Source organism: Heteronotia binoei, chromosome 8 (assembly GCF_032191835.1).
Source record: "Heteronotia binoei isolate CCM8104 ecotype False Entrance Well chromosome 8, APGP_CSIRO_Hbin_v1, whole genome shotgun sequence".
NCBI lineage: Eukaryota > Metazoa > Chordata > Lepidosauria > Squamata > Gekkonidae > Heteronotia > Heteronotia binoei.
Window position 1 is genome coordinate 4,451,510 of NC_083230.1, and position 14,184 is coordinate 4,465,693.

Here is a 14,184-nt window from a genome sequence, read left to right on the forward strand (position 1 = left end):
CACTATAAAGGGCCGTTTGTGCTCTCGTAATCAGCTGGAATCTAAATTTAAAATAAATGTGCCTTGGTATGAATACTATCAACTACATAAATAAATACATAAATAAGTCTTAAATAAAGTGATTCCAGTGATACTAACAACAAATCAGCTGAACACGTTTGAAAAACTCCTACAGAAAGAAAGCACAAACATAAGAGGAGCAGTTTCCAAACTATATTTCTTATTAAACCAGAAAAATTGGTCACACTTTACAACTCAACAGAACTCCTGGCACAAGCAGGGTTGCCAAGTCCAATTTAAGAAATATCTGGGGACTCTGGGGGTGGAGCCAGGAGACTTTGGGGGTGGAGCCAGGAGACATTGGGGTGGAGCCGAGATCAAGGCTGTGACAAGCATAATTGAACTCCAAAGGGAGTTCTGGCCATCACATTGAAAAAGACCGCACATCTTTTTAAATTGCTTTCTTCCATAGGAAATCATGAAAGATAGGGGCACCTTCTTTTGGGGCTCATAGAATTGGACCCCCTGGTCCAATTGTTTTGAAACTTGGGGGATATTTTGGGGAGAGGCATTAGATGCTGTACAGAAAATTTGGTGCCTCTACCTCAAAAAACAGCCCCCCCAGAGCTCCAGATACCCGCGGATCAATTCTCCATTATTTTCTATGGGAATAAATCTCCATAGGGAATAACAGAGTTCCCAGCAGACATTTCTCTCTCCTCCCCCCACTTTCTGACGACCCTGAAGCAGGGTAAGGGCCTCCAAACCGGGGGATCCCCTGCCCCCACCTGGGGATTGGCAACCCTAGGCACAAGGATTGTGCCATTCAGATCACAGAAGAGCAATGGTTTAAACTTTGGACCTCACCACTATGTAAGTCAAAATCTACTAGTTTTAAATTGCAACAGTACAAAATATTTTCCAGATGGTATTTAACTCCACTTTCTTTAAGCCTTGTAAAGCTGAATTCCAATCCCCTCTGCTGGAAAGGCTGTGGTGACACAGGTTCCTTCTTACATTGTTGGTGGACTTGCCAAAAATACAAGCATTTTGGAATGAAGTAATAGACAAAATTGAAGCCATAACAAATGAAACCATTCCCCGTACTCCTGAATCTATTCTTCTTAATTTTTGGCCATTTAATAATTTCTCTCCTCTAAAAGCTGAACTTATTTCCTTATTTATTTCGGCGGGGAAAATCCTGCTAGCAAAACTCTGGAAAGTTGCAAAAATCCCATCCATAACGCTCTGGTTCCAAAAGGTGTGGGACGTAATTCAGGACAAAATAGCCTCTCAGCTCCTACTCAGTGACAATCCTAGAGCAAGAGAAAAATTTATTGAAAAATGGTATAATTTTTTGGAATTTATTAATGAAACATCAAAGAAATGTAAAATGCCAAAGAAATACTTAAACTTTGTTTTGTATTGATATGCGTATGGGAAAGTGGAATCTTACGTAATGACTTTTGTTGTTTTGCTGAGTATTATAATTTTCTTTTAAATGGCATTATTTAGTTATGTAGTTACTATATATCTTTTCTTTTTCTCTGTATTTATATATATATATATATATATATATATATATATACACACACACACTTTCTTTTTACTGTTCATGTTTATGATGAAGTTTTAAAATAAAGAATATATATATATATATATATAACTTAAGCATCATGGCTTCTGTGCAGTCTCAGATGGGACTGCATTTCTGCAGGCTAGTCATGGAGAGGAGCTAGCAAGCTTCTTTAAAGAATTTTCCAGACTCCCAAGAGTGCTACCTCCCCTCCCCACTTACTGTGTCTTCCAACTCAAAAGTATGTGATATGGGAGGTGTCAGACAGTGGAACTTCAAATCAACCAGACCTTGAGTTGATACAAAGTTTAGGCTTTATTTGAGAGTCCATAGCATCTGAATAAAGAAAGATTGGAACTGATACAGTGTTGCATACTAGAGCATGTCTTAAGGAATTCTACATCAAAGGTTACTATGCAAAAACCCACATATCTAAACATTACTGGTTCGAGGTGCAAGGTTTCACATGGTCATTCCTTCTTATCTCATTGTTATGGCGTTTCACAGGGATGGCTGAACTGCCATCCCTGGAGGCGCTTATCTTCAAAGGAAGGTAGCTTTTGTTAGTTTCAGGGAAAGGAATGTTCACACTAACACTCTGGCCTCTACTTTGATATGCAAGGCTGTTCCCAGGGTTAGTAGTACAGGTTAAAAGATGGAGTCAGTAAGGCTAAGCATTTCATTACAGTTATATTCCATTGTCTGACAGGAGGGGCAAGCACTCTTCCCTCAGTTCTCTTTTTGCTGCCAGTGAGAGAGGAGGAGGAGCAGAAGAAGAAGTTGTTAGATTTATATCCCTCCCTTCACTCTGAATCTCAGAGTCTCAGAGCAGTTCACAGTCTCCTTTATCTTCCTCCCCCACAACAGACACCCTGTGAGGTGGGTGGGGCTGAGAGGGCTCTCACAGCAGCTTTCCAAGGACAACCTCTGCCAGAGCTCTGGCTGACCCAAGGCCATGCTAGCAGGTGCAAGTGGAGGAGTGGGGAATCAAACCTGGTTCTCCCAGATAAGAAAGCTATGGCTGACCCAAGGCCATCTCAGCAGGTGCAAGTGGAGGAGTGGGGAATCAAACCCAGTTCTCCCAGATAAGAGTCTGCACACTTAACCACTATACCAAACTGGCTGAGGACTGGTACTCAGCAAGTTTCATTTGTATGTTCTGTAGTAAAATGGGGAGGGGGGAATCACTGTTTTATTCAGCTATCAGAAGTTTCTTCATTTTACCTCATGATGGCACTTTTAAAAAAATGTGGCAAGTGTGGGGCAAAAATGGCCTAGAGTGATGAGCACTCTTCCTGCCTTCTTTGCTTTGGTGAGGGGCACAATACCTCCACTTGCCAGGCCTGTCATCACCTCCTTCCAAAGGCAAGAGAAGGACAGGAGGCATGCTTGAAAGCAGCCTTATGGGGAAAAGCCCTGCAGGCCTCATCATTTCACTCTCAGGAAACCTGAGAGAGCCAACAAGTCTCCTTCAGAAAGTTCCAAGCCTGCCCCATGCCCAGCCCAAATGCCCTCAGTAAACAAGGCCCATGCTACATCCAAGCCACTAATTAAAAAGGCCAAGAAAAAGTCTGATACTGATTTCACACTAGAGATTGTTCTGGGTGGAGAGCCCTTTTGCCCCTTGCTCTTTTCTTCATATTTGTACAAACTGCCACAGAACTGAGAGTTGGTGCACCATTCTCCCGCAGCAAGCAGAAATCATTTGTAAGAGGATCTTGCTTGCCATGGGAAAGCAGCATGCCAATTCGCAGCTCCACTGCAGCTTGTGCGAAAATGGAGAGAAGCACAGGGAGCAAAAGGGCTCTCCATCCAGGACAAGCCTAGTGAGAAATCAGTCTAAGAATATTGGGCAAGGTTCACCTAATTCTTCCTGCTCAGCAGTTCACAATTCATCTGGGAAAACTGCTGACTCCCCCTTGTGGCATAGATAATTACCCTCAGTAACAAACCAGGGACTACAAAGTAAGCATCACTTGAGATTGTGAACTAGGAAGCATACTGCACTGCCAGCTGTCAAACATGCTCCAGTCAGCATTACTTTCAACAATACAGCATCAGGGGCGACCAGATTCTCAACATCAAAATTTATTTTAATTGTCTCCTTGTTCTTCCAAAAAAAAAGTCCCAAGCACTCCAAAACAATATTATAATCCAGGGTCCCTCTATTAGGTGCTTGCTGACTTCTCTAGGATCCCCTTGGCGCATAGTGGTAAGCTGCAGCACTATAGTCCAAAATCTGCTCATGACCTGAGTTCGATCCTGGTGGAAGCTGGGTTCAGGTGGCTGGATCAAGGTTGACTCAGCCTTCCATCCTTCCAAGGTCAGTAAAATTAGTACCCAGCTTGCTGGGGGTAAAGTGTAGATGACTGGGGAAGGCAATTGCAAACCACCCCATAAAAAAGTCTGCCGTGAAAACTTCATGATGCGACATCACCCCAGAGTCGGAAACGACTGGTGCTTGCACAGGGGACTACCTTTATCTTTTTTGCTGACTTCTCTGAGACTCTTCTCTCAAAGTTGGGGTGCAGGAACCTTGAGCTCAGTGATCATTTCATCTCTTTGTTAAGAGCCCTGATTCACCCTGCTATATAGCCTCCTTAAAAATGTTTACATTCATTTCAAAGTGGAACAAGATAAAGCCTTCACTGTTTTCAAATATTGCCCTACACATTCTTCTAATTGGAACAGAAGTCACCATGACTTCCAGGCATGCACATGCTCACGCACACACACACACACAGAAAAGTTGCAGTCAGTTTATGGAGACCTCTTTATCTTCAAAGAGGACATTCCTGCATTTGCTACAAGTGAGAACTAAGACAGAGGTTACATAGCTTTGATGTGCGATACATTGGAAAACAGCTATCAATGCAGGCAACCCATAAAAGAAACAAGATGCTTGACAAAGAGTCCCATGCAGTGTGCCCTGCCCTACCTGAAGAGTTTTGTGGGCTGGGATGGAAGGCTTTGTAGGAGGGGGGGCTGTGATTGGGTGCATTAGAGGGGGCTCGTCCTGCCAAGGACGTGCGGGGATTGGTGTGCCAATTAGTTGGCTCCCAAAGGGGTTTTGAGGCTGCGCTGGGAGCAGCAGCAAGCTTTGTTTTGGGGATCTATTAGTCTCTATGGGATCCGCCTGCATTCCCATCATCGTAACTTTGCGCCTCTTGCTGGGGGTGTTCCCTGGCTGAAAGATCTTAGGGAGCTGACTAATGGCGTCCATGCCCCTGGGTCTGCCCCCTTGTATGCGAGAGTGGTGGCGTACGCCCAGTTTCGCTGCTGGCTTGGAATGGTACTCCTCTGCCAGAAGCCATGGGTGGGTGTGTGCTGAGGTGGTCGTAGAGTGGCGCAAGTCCTATTTGCACCAGCAGGGAGAGGGTTAGAGCAGCGCAAATGTCATTTCCACTGGCATAATGGTTAGTTGACTTCCACAGCATTTTCAGCCCCCACCTTTAGGATTGCACTGTAAATAACCAAATTCCAATTTCCTGAATTCCATTCCACCCAGAAATGGAACTTGCAGTGGCGTTATGCAGGCAAAGAGGTGGGGACTGGCTCAGTCCCAGGAGGCAAAGTGACACAGGGCTTTTCTGTAGGCTGCAGGTCTTTTTATTGCATGTGAAGAGGAAGCAGATTGTGCAAGTTTTCTGTAAATATTACTTTGTAATTTCCCAGTGGGAGTAATACACTTGCAGCCAACCTTCTTTGTTATTTAAAAAAAAACCCAAAACCTCAGGAATTTTTATTCATAAAAAACCAGGGCACAGCCCAATTAATCCAGGTAAAGTTAAGGATATTTGACGCTCATTGATTCCATTAAGAGAGTTTCCTTCACTGAAAACAAAAGGACTTAATAACACTGACTGATGGGCAGGGTCATTGAATTAACTGTCTTGGCTATGTAAACGTGAAGAAAGCACTACAATTAGGACTGCCCAAGTTCTAGTACTGGACTCTAGGCAAGATACAGTAGTACAATTGTACAAGAGCACCGCTAAATAGACATGGGCCAATGTGTTGAGTGCCTTCAGAAATGCCTCCATCTCTTCCCTATGTGAATGATCCTCTAGATGGTACCTTTCCTGGGGCTAGGAGAATTAAGTGGTCAGATCAGCAATGTGCAGATCTGGCTCAGGTTCTCACAAGTGATGCCCTGTGGTCCCGACGTCAGACACTATTGCATTTGAGTAGTGATACTATTAAACTTTTCAATGAAATTGTTAGCTCTTTAAAACCTGTGTTTTCTACCAACAGACCTTTAAAAACCAATAATCTGTATAGTAGGGGGTGACTTGATCTGGAGTGCAAATTAGTTAGGAAAGAGCTAAGCAATCTTATATGCCTGACTCGCCTCCATAAAGATGAAGCATCTGTAACAAAACTTATATCTCTTAGATCCAAATATAAAAATCTTCTTAAACAGAAAAAACATGTGACATGAATTAGATCTGGCAGTCATGGAGAAAAGAGAGATGCAGTATTGGGAACTTGTCTCCTTTGGGTTTGGCAAAATCCCTTTCCATCTTGAAGCTCAAATCTCAGGAAAGGATTGGTACACACATTTTAGTAAATCTTTGGTGTACCTACTCCCCTACTTCAGATTGATGAATCACAGAGGCAGATTTCCTCTTCTGAACTTTCTGCATTACCGAATTGGTCTTCAGTCACTGAATCTGAGGTTAAAGGCCTCATTACTTCTTTAGCTTCTGGAAAATCTCCAGGGGAGGATTTTATCCCTCCAGAACTACTTAAGTCTTTTCCTGACTGGTGGTCACCAATAGTTGCTAAAGTTTTTACCCAGATTAACAAAACCAGCAGATTTCCCTCTGGTTGGAAATTGAGTATTGTTGTGTCTATTCACAAAAAGGGCAATAGAGCAGACCCCAAAATTATCACCCTGTAAGCCTGTTGAACATTACTGCAAAACTTTATAGTAAATATCTCTTGCACAGATTGGAGGATTGGGAAAAATCTAATTATGTGATACTCCCTAACCAAGCTGGCATTAGAAGGGGCCAAAGCACAGTTGATCAATGTCAAAATCTTTATCAATTAGCCCTCTCGGGCATTAACGACCCAACCAAAGCCCTTTTTGTAGCATTTGTAGATCTTGCTTCTGCATTTGATTCTATAGATAGAAACCGTCTTTGGCAGAAGTTAGCTAGCACAAACATAGATAAATGTTTGTTGTTCCTTCTTCAAGAACTACACATAGACATCTTTGCTAAAATTAGGGTGGGCGCCTCAGGTTCCCTAACAAATGAAATTCCAATATTTAGGGGGATAAAGCAGGGATGCGTCCTTGCCTCCCTCCTTTTCAACCTGTACTTAAGTGACATGGTGCACAGGCTGTCAGGTCCTGAGTTCATCGCTTCTACACTTGGTCATCAGAAAATCTCAATTCTTTTATATGCAGATGACATGGTCCTAATATCTCTTCCAAGATAGGACCAAAAAGGCTGCTGCTCCAATTATGTGAATACTGTAAAGAGGAGGCTCTTAATACAGGGGTGTCAAACTCATTTGTTATAAGGGCCGAAACTGACATAAATGAGACTTTGTTGGGCCAGGCCATATTGGGCCGGGCTGGGCCATGTCGGACTAGGCCACGTATGTGTCTATTTAAGATTAGGTAGCAGAGACATAAATTTTATAAAGAACACAAACACACACAATTAAAGGGTTTGTTAAAAACAAACTTAAAACATGCTTAAAACATTAGCACTCATTGGTTTTAAAGGTGCTTTCTTTGCAGCTTTCTCATCAGGACCGGATCTACATATTTTTTGAGGGGAGGGGGGCAAAATTAATAAAATGATGCCCCCTTATGGGCCATTCTATCTTATGGTCCCATAGAATACAATGGACTCCATACCCAATTTGGTGCCCCCCCTCCGTCGGCACCCAGGGCAAGCACCCCCCTCTGCCCCCCCCCCCCCAGATCCAGCCCTGTCTCTCATGGAATCCAGGGAACTGGGCAAAGGAAGCTCTGGCTCATCTAACTTTGCTTAAATTCTGGAATAAAGGTAACAGCAGCAGCATATTTAGCAAACTATGTCATCTGTTAATGACACGTAATCATGCACCCTGGTCTGCTTGCTATAACAACATACTTGTTTGTTACTTTGTTCCATACTTGTTCGGTACTCTATTCCAGATGATCTATTAGGGGCTTTGTTTAATAATTCCAATTTACAGAACTGTGTCTATGAATGTGATGCCCTTTTGGATGGTTCTACAATTGCCCAGTCCAGATCTTCCCCTTGGTTCAAGCTATTTAAAAGAGACCACATTAGGTCCCCTTATTTAGTGAACATCTCATTTCAAATTCTCAGAGAGGCATTCAGATCTTTGCATTTTTAGTCAATGCCAACGGCTCTTCTTAAGGGAAGATATCTTCAAATTCCAATGGCTCAGCATTTCCGTATCTGTGGTGCTACAGTCAGAGGATTTAATCCATTATATCTTATTTTGCCCCATCTACACACAGGCTAGAGCCAAATTTATTGACAATCCATTAACAGGGCGTAAATTTTCTTCTGACACCGATAAATTGGTCTTTTTGTTATCTGATACTGATCCATTTGTCACCCATAGAGTGTCTCTTTTTGCCTTGGCTGCTAAAAAAATCAGAGCCAAAACTGCCTCCTCAGGTAGTTGACTTTATTTTAGATGTCTATAATTTTATAGTATATTGATATCTACCACAAATTGGTTTATTGAATTTATAACATTTTAACTTAATAGTTTAGCTATTATCTTAGCATTATGGCGTTTTAATATTTTAGCAGCTTAAAGCTAACTGTTTTTCCTTTAGTATTTTAGCAATGTATTTAAGGTTGTAATTGTTGCATTATAACCCACTTAACCCATTGTTCTGTATGTTTATTGGACCATTCTTTATTTCTGTTTGACCACTTTTTATGATACTTTTTTATGATATTGTGTTTAACCTTGTATTGTGACGGCCAATGGCCACATACAGTAAATCTGCACTGCACTGTACAAGTAATGCAGCCAGGCCTGAAAGGATGGCTTAAGGCTCAGAGGGGGTGCAGAGAGGACCCTAGAGAGACCATCTATGTCCCAGGCAGAAAGAAATTTTATGTTGTTGTGTATAGTGTAATCCAAAACCATCAAAAAGGATATTATGGGTGCAGTCAGTCATACCATTGGTGGCGACACAGCTCCGTCTCACTGACGGATTAAATGTGTTCGTCCAGACATCCACATCTGGCAATCGAGCATTATCCAGGGTCATCCCAGCTTGCTACGGATCAATGCCGCATTAATTTGACAGCTCAGAAAGTCCGGCCCTTTTTCAAAAAAGCAGCACAAGATCGGCTTTTTCCTGTTTGGACAGCTCATGCGTGATACTACCCCTTGGAATGTTTACTGCCCCTCCCAACTTTTTTTTTTAAGCCCCAGCAGATATGCGCATTGCCAGATCATCCGGGAATCTGAGCTGACGCTTCTGCTTCTCCAATCAACACAGGATCAGGGGGTGGGGGGCGACGTTATCCCACTATTCAGAACAGGAAAAAAATCTTTTTTTTCAGTGTGGAGGATTTCCAGATATCATTGTCACTGCCAATTTCTAGGGAAGTAATTCCTGGCAGTTCCCTGGTTTGAATCGGCAACGTTAATTCCGGAAAGTTTCCTTCCTCCCCCCTGCCTCTGAAGCAACGTTTGATTTCCCACCTCCAAACAGTTGGGCGCATATTCAATGGAACCCCCCCTCCCAGAAATCACCATCTGATCACGCATGCTCCAAGAAAAGAGCGTGATAGTATTGGATGAGTCGCATTCTTGGATGCTCATCTGATCGGCCCTGCATCGAATCAATATTCAGCGGTTCAAATTTGAGTGCTGCACACCCACTTTTAATGTGACATGTGACCACACCCTATGTGCATTCGCATGCATGTATATATATATGTCTATGTGTGATGTTAAATGCTTCTTTCAGCTTTGACTAATAGGACATCTTTTTCTCTCTCTTGCAGGTAGGGGATCAAATAATTGAAATTAATGGAGAAAGCACAAGAGACATGACACATGCTAGAGCAATAGAGCTAATCAAATCTGGTGGCAGGAGAGTGCGGCTGTTATTGAAACGTGGAACTGGACAAGTCCCAGAATATGGTGGGTTTTCACCTTTTTTCACTATCCATCTGAGATGCTCTTATGTTTGAAATTTCATTCTCCCCCCCCCCCCCAATGCTATGCATCAATCGTGCACTGATATCCCAAAGCCACTTCTTATCCAGCTACTGCTGTTAGGTTTACCTAAGTAGTTGTATATGACTTATTTATAAATATGCCTCTGCATTGTAGGTATGGTAACATAACTTCCAGCTATGCTAGCCCCACCGTCCCATTAGATATAAAGCTTAAGGTTGAAATATGTGACTTGGAGTAGGGAAGCTGTCTATCAACTCCTGAGGAGCATGTTGTGAAGGCTGGTTTTCAGGATGATTCATTTTCATGGATTAAGTGTGTAAGTATGCCGTTTGCGCTACTTTGCTAAGCTGAGTTACACACTTCTAAACCCGTTAAAGTTATTGGACTTAAACAGGGAGAGACTGCTTAGGATGGCACAGTTAGTTACCAATCAAAACAGTAACTTAGTAATAAATCACTATTTCCACCAAAATTTTAGTGACTGTGCTTTGTTTCAGTGAATGATTTTGGCTTTTGCTATTTATGTGTAGGTAGATGTATATTTTCTACAGGGGTGGGTAATTGATTTTATCCTACTATTTATGAATGAACAAATGAACGAACGAATGAATGACATTCAAGAGAGGTCACAATATTACTTAAAACCAAACTCATGGAGAATTAGTTTTTAATTGTTGGTTCTGAGTTTGAGAGAGAGAGAGAGAGAGATGCTAATCAGGTGGGAAAGTAAGATACGAAATAGAAAAATAAATAATAATAACATTATATACTAGTCACGGGAGCGTGTTTTTCCCAGTATATGTATCAGGAAATCGTTGTATTAATCGTTAAGCAAGCATATGAAGACAAAAATGTCCATACATATTCAAACTCTTCTAAAAAAAATCTCCAGGGAAAGAGATTTCATGCTGTCCTGGCATACTTGTCCTCTACAGAGGACGTGGCTACAGTGACCATGCAACACTCATTTGCAGGCTTGATTATTGTAACTCACTTTTCACGGACTTACCTTTGAGGCTGATCCGGAAACTCCAGCTGGTGCAAGATGCAGCAGTACACCTACTGACTGTGAGATCTGTGCAGGCGCACATCCAGCCAGTGCTCTGCCAGTTATATTGGCTACCAATTGAGTACCAGATTAATTTAAAGGTGCTGGTGTTGACCTTTAAAGCCCTATGCAGCCTGGGACTGACATATCTAAGGGACCACCTCTCACTTTATGTGCTCTGATGAACTTTGTGCTCCATGGACCACCATTTGCTGGCTGCCCTCAGCCTGAAGAACATTTGCTTAGCCTCAGTCAGAGCCAGGGCCTTTTCTGCCCTCCTCCTGACCTGGTGGAACATGCTCCCATCTGAGATCAGGGCCCTGCGAAACTTATTACAGTTTCACAGGGCCTGTAGAACAGAAGTGTTCCACCAGATCTTCTGTTGAGGAAGCAGGCATCTGCCAGTTGGCCTCCCTGTTGCAGCTTTATACTCTATGCTGCTATTAATAAGACCTCCATAGCTCAACTACTGTCCAACCACTGCCAGCTTTAGGACTGTTGAACTATGAAATGTAATCTGTACATTGCCCACGTTCTAAAACTGTTCAACTGTTTTAATTATGTTTATTTTTATTTCTGTTTTAGCTTTTGTAATTTACTCTTGTGACCTGCCCTGAGTCTGCTTGGATATAAATTGAAATTGGGCAGGATATAAATTGAAATAAATAAACAACCTGGATCTGTCAACCCTACCCCGCATCCCCCTATGGATGGTGAGGGGAGATCTGGCAGCCCTAGAGAGAGTCCAGGGACATTAAGACAGAGGGGCAAATAAACAGATAAATGTTGGGTGGGAAGGAAATAGGGTTGTCAACCCAGGTTAGAAAAATCCTAGATATTTGGAGGTGGAGCCTGGGGAGAGGAGAGTTTGAGGAGGGGGTTCTTAGTGGGATATAATGCCAGAAACCAGATAAAATAATATATAGATATATTAATGATGTAAAAGAAGTTTTTAAAAACATGAGCAGTAGCACTCAAAATATTCACCATGCTTAACCATTATAGCGACAAAAAGAATCTGTAGCCGCAGTTGCAATATCTGCAGATATTTTCCAACCAGTGCAAATTATATTCATTTATTATTTACTGTACGGAAGAGTTATACACAGGGAGCATATACTAATATAAACTGTGGAACCAAGTTGATACGAGTATGCAGAACAATTGGTTAATCCCCCTTACTAATAGCTACATTTTCAATGCACTCAGTTGCAACTGAAGAGAGTTCAAAGAGCTCCATCGCATCTCCCTGGAAAGCACATTTCTGTAACAGATGGCAAATAGTTTGGCAGGTTGAACTACAATCACATTCAGGTCCTTGTGTTTTGCCCTGTCCTCCCCAGGCTCCATCCCTGTGTTTAGAAGTGCTACAGGGACATAATATTAATTGGGACCATGTTGCAGGGGGGGATCCTGCTTCCCCCTGGACCTTTCTCCAAACATGAAATGGCTCCGTAGGGTGACATTTGCCTCAAGGATGGTACATATGCAAGCATTCAATAAAAGACAAGCTAAAATGCACTGTAGTAGTGGTAAAATGTATTATTAACATCTTCATGGGTGTGTGGAAAAATCTTCACAATGGTGTGTATTGTAGCCAGGAGATCCTATGATTGTCTGGCAGCCAAAAGTTCTAGCTCTTTCGTATTATCCAGGGTACACCATGAGGAGGTGAGCTGGAGCTAGAGCTTGCATCCTCATAGTGCACCCTGGATAATGCTAAAGAGCTAGAATTTATGGCTTCCAGATCATCACAGGATCACTTGACTGCAATACACATTATTGCAAAGATTTTTGCAGAGCATTTTACTGAATGCTTCCACATGTACCACCCCTCAGGCAAATAACACCCCATAGAGCCATTTCAGATTTGCAACATGGTCCTAATCTATATTATGTCCCTGCAGCATTTCTAAACACAGGGAATTCAACTGTATAGGATTGTACTGCATGATGCCCGTCCTTGTGTAGTATATACACAGTTCAGTGTAAAACCTGGTTTGTAAAAAACCCCCAAAAACCTGCCATTTCATTTGTATGGGATAAGTTCTGTGTTTAGCATATCCAGACCTGTAAATGATTGTTTAACTTTGAAATAGCTGCCTCACACATGGCATAAATGCACTGAGAATTCCATGTGGCATTTTAATATTGAATTTTTCACTCCTGAAATTTCATTTCATTTCAGCAGTTGCCTTCCCTGACTGAGAGCCTCTTATCTTGTTTCTCAGTTGGGAGTCCAATTTTTGAACCAATCTGGCAGCATCTGAGATGACCTAGGGTACAAAATATCTGAATTAAAGTTTCTTATCCTTGGTCAGGAATTAAAAATGTAGCCCTAGCCAGAAGGACACAAGGTGAGGGGGGACTATATTAAGAATAACATTTATGCTTTAAAAAATGATGCTGTAAAAAAAGAAACACTGTGAGTAGACAAAATTGGTCAGAAGCCTACTTCTAAGGTAATTTGCTCACATGTTGAAATGAGTCATAAAATGTAGCCCTTGGGCTATACATTTTTTCCCGGGGGCCCTAGAAAAGGAAAACCAGCTGTGGTGTACTGATTAGAGCTACACCTGGCTAATTTCCATTAATCAAGAAACGTCCTGAGTCACCCTGGACCAGGCTTTCTCCCTCAGCCTCATCTACTTTACGTAATTGTTGTGAAGATATAATGGAGGAGGAAGAACCTGAGTTCCTTAAAGCAAGAGTCCCCAACTTTTTTGAGTCTGTGGGCATCTTTGGAATTCCAACACAGCATGGAGTGTTCAGCCACAATATTGCTGCCACAGAAGACCAAACCTGCCACAAAATGGCTGCTGCAACTTACTTTCACTTATACAGTGAAGATCCTTGTGTAGCGGTGGCAGCTGTTGCCAAAGCAATATTTTCAAAAATCTGCACAGCCAATCAAATCTCCAGTGGCCAATCAGAAGTCTTGCAAGGCAAAAGCCTCATCTGGCCCTACCCACTTTCTAAAAATACTTGATGGGCACCAGGAATGATGTCAGCAGGCACCACATTGGGGACTTCTGCCTTAAAGAAAGGATGGGAGTCCTAAAAGTACAAAATAAACAGATTATTGAAAGATAAAGATATAACTTTTTGAAGAAAAAGCCCAACAGGAACTCATTTGCATATTAGGCCACATACCCTGACCCAAAGCCAGCCGGAACTGTGTTCCTGCTCAAAAAAAGCCCTGGTCGACCTTAAAAAAATTAAAGCATAAAGTCACTCAGCTCATAAAAGGCTGCCATAAAGAAAGACAAAGCAAGAAAAGCTTTCACCCCAGTCAGTCGTGTTTTGGAATGCCTTTGTTTTAAGTGTACTCATATTACCTCAGTTGATAAATCCTAGAACAATTAGGATTCCAGGC

General features: G+C 42.1%; 1 protein-coding gene across 15 annotated transcripts in view; it reads left to right on the forward strand.

Annotated features, from left to right (window-relative positions):
- Positions 1-14,184, forward strand: part of MAGI2 (membrane associated guanylate kinase, WW and PDZ domain containing 2) — a 972,748-nt gene that overhangs the window by 903,507 nt on the left and 55,057 nt on the right. For all 15 annotated transcript variants that reach the window (XM_060244677.1, XM_060244666.1, XM_060244681.1 and 12 more), the window contains one exon: positions 9,583-9,721. In XM_060244677.1, coding sequence (XP_060100660.1) covers positions 9,583-9,721 — 139 coding nt within the window. The remainder of the gene's footprint in view (positions 1-9,582; positions 9,722-14,184) is intronic.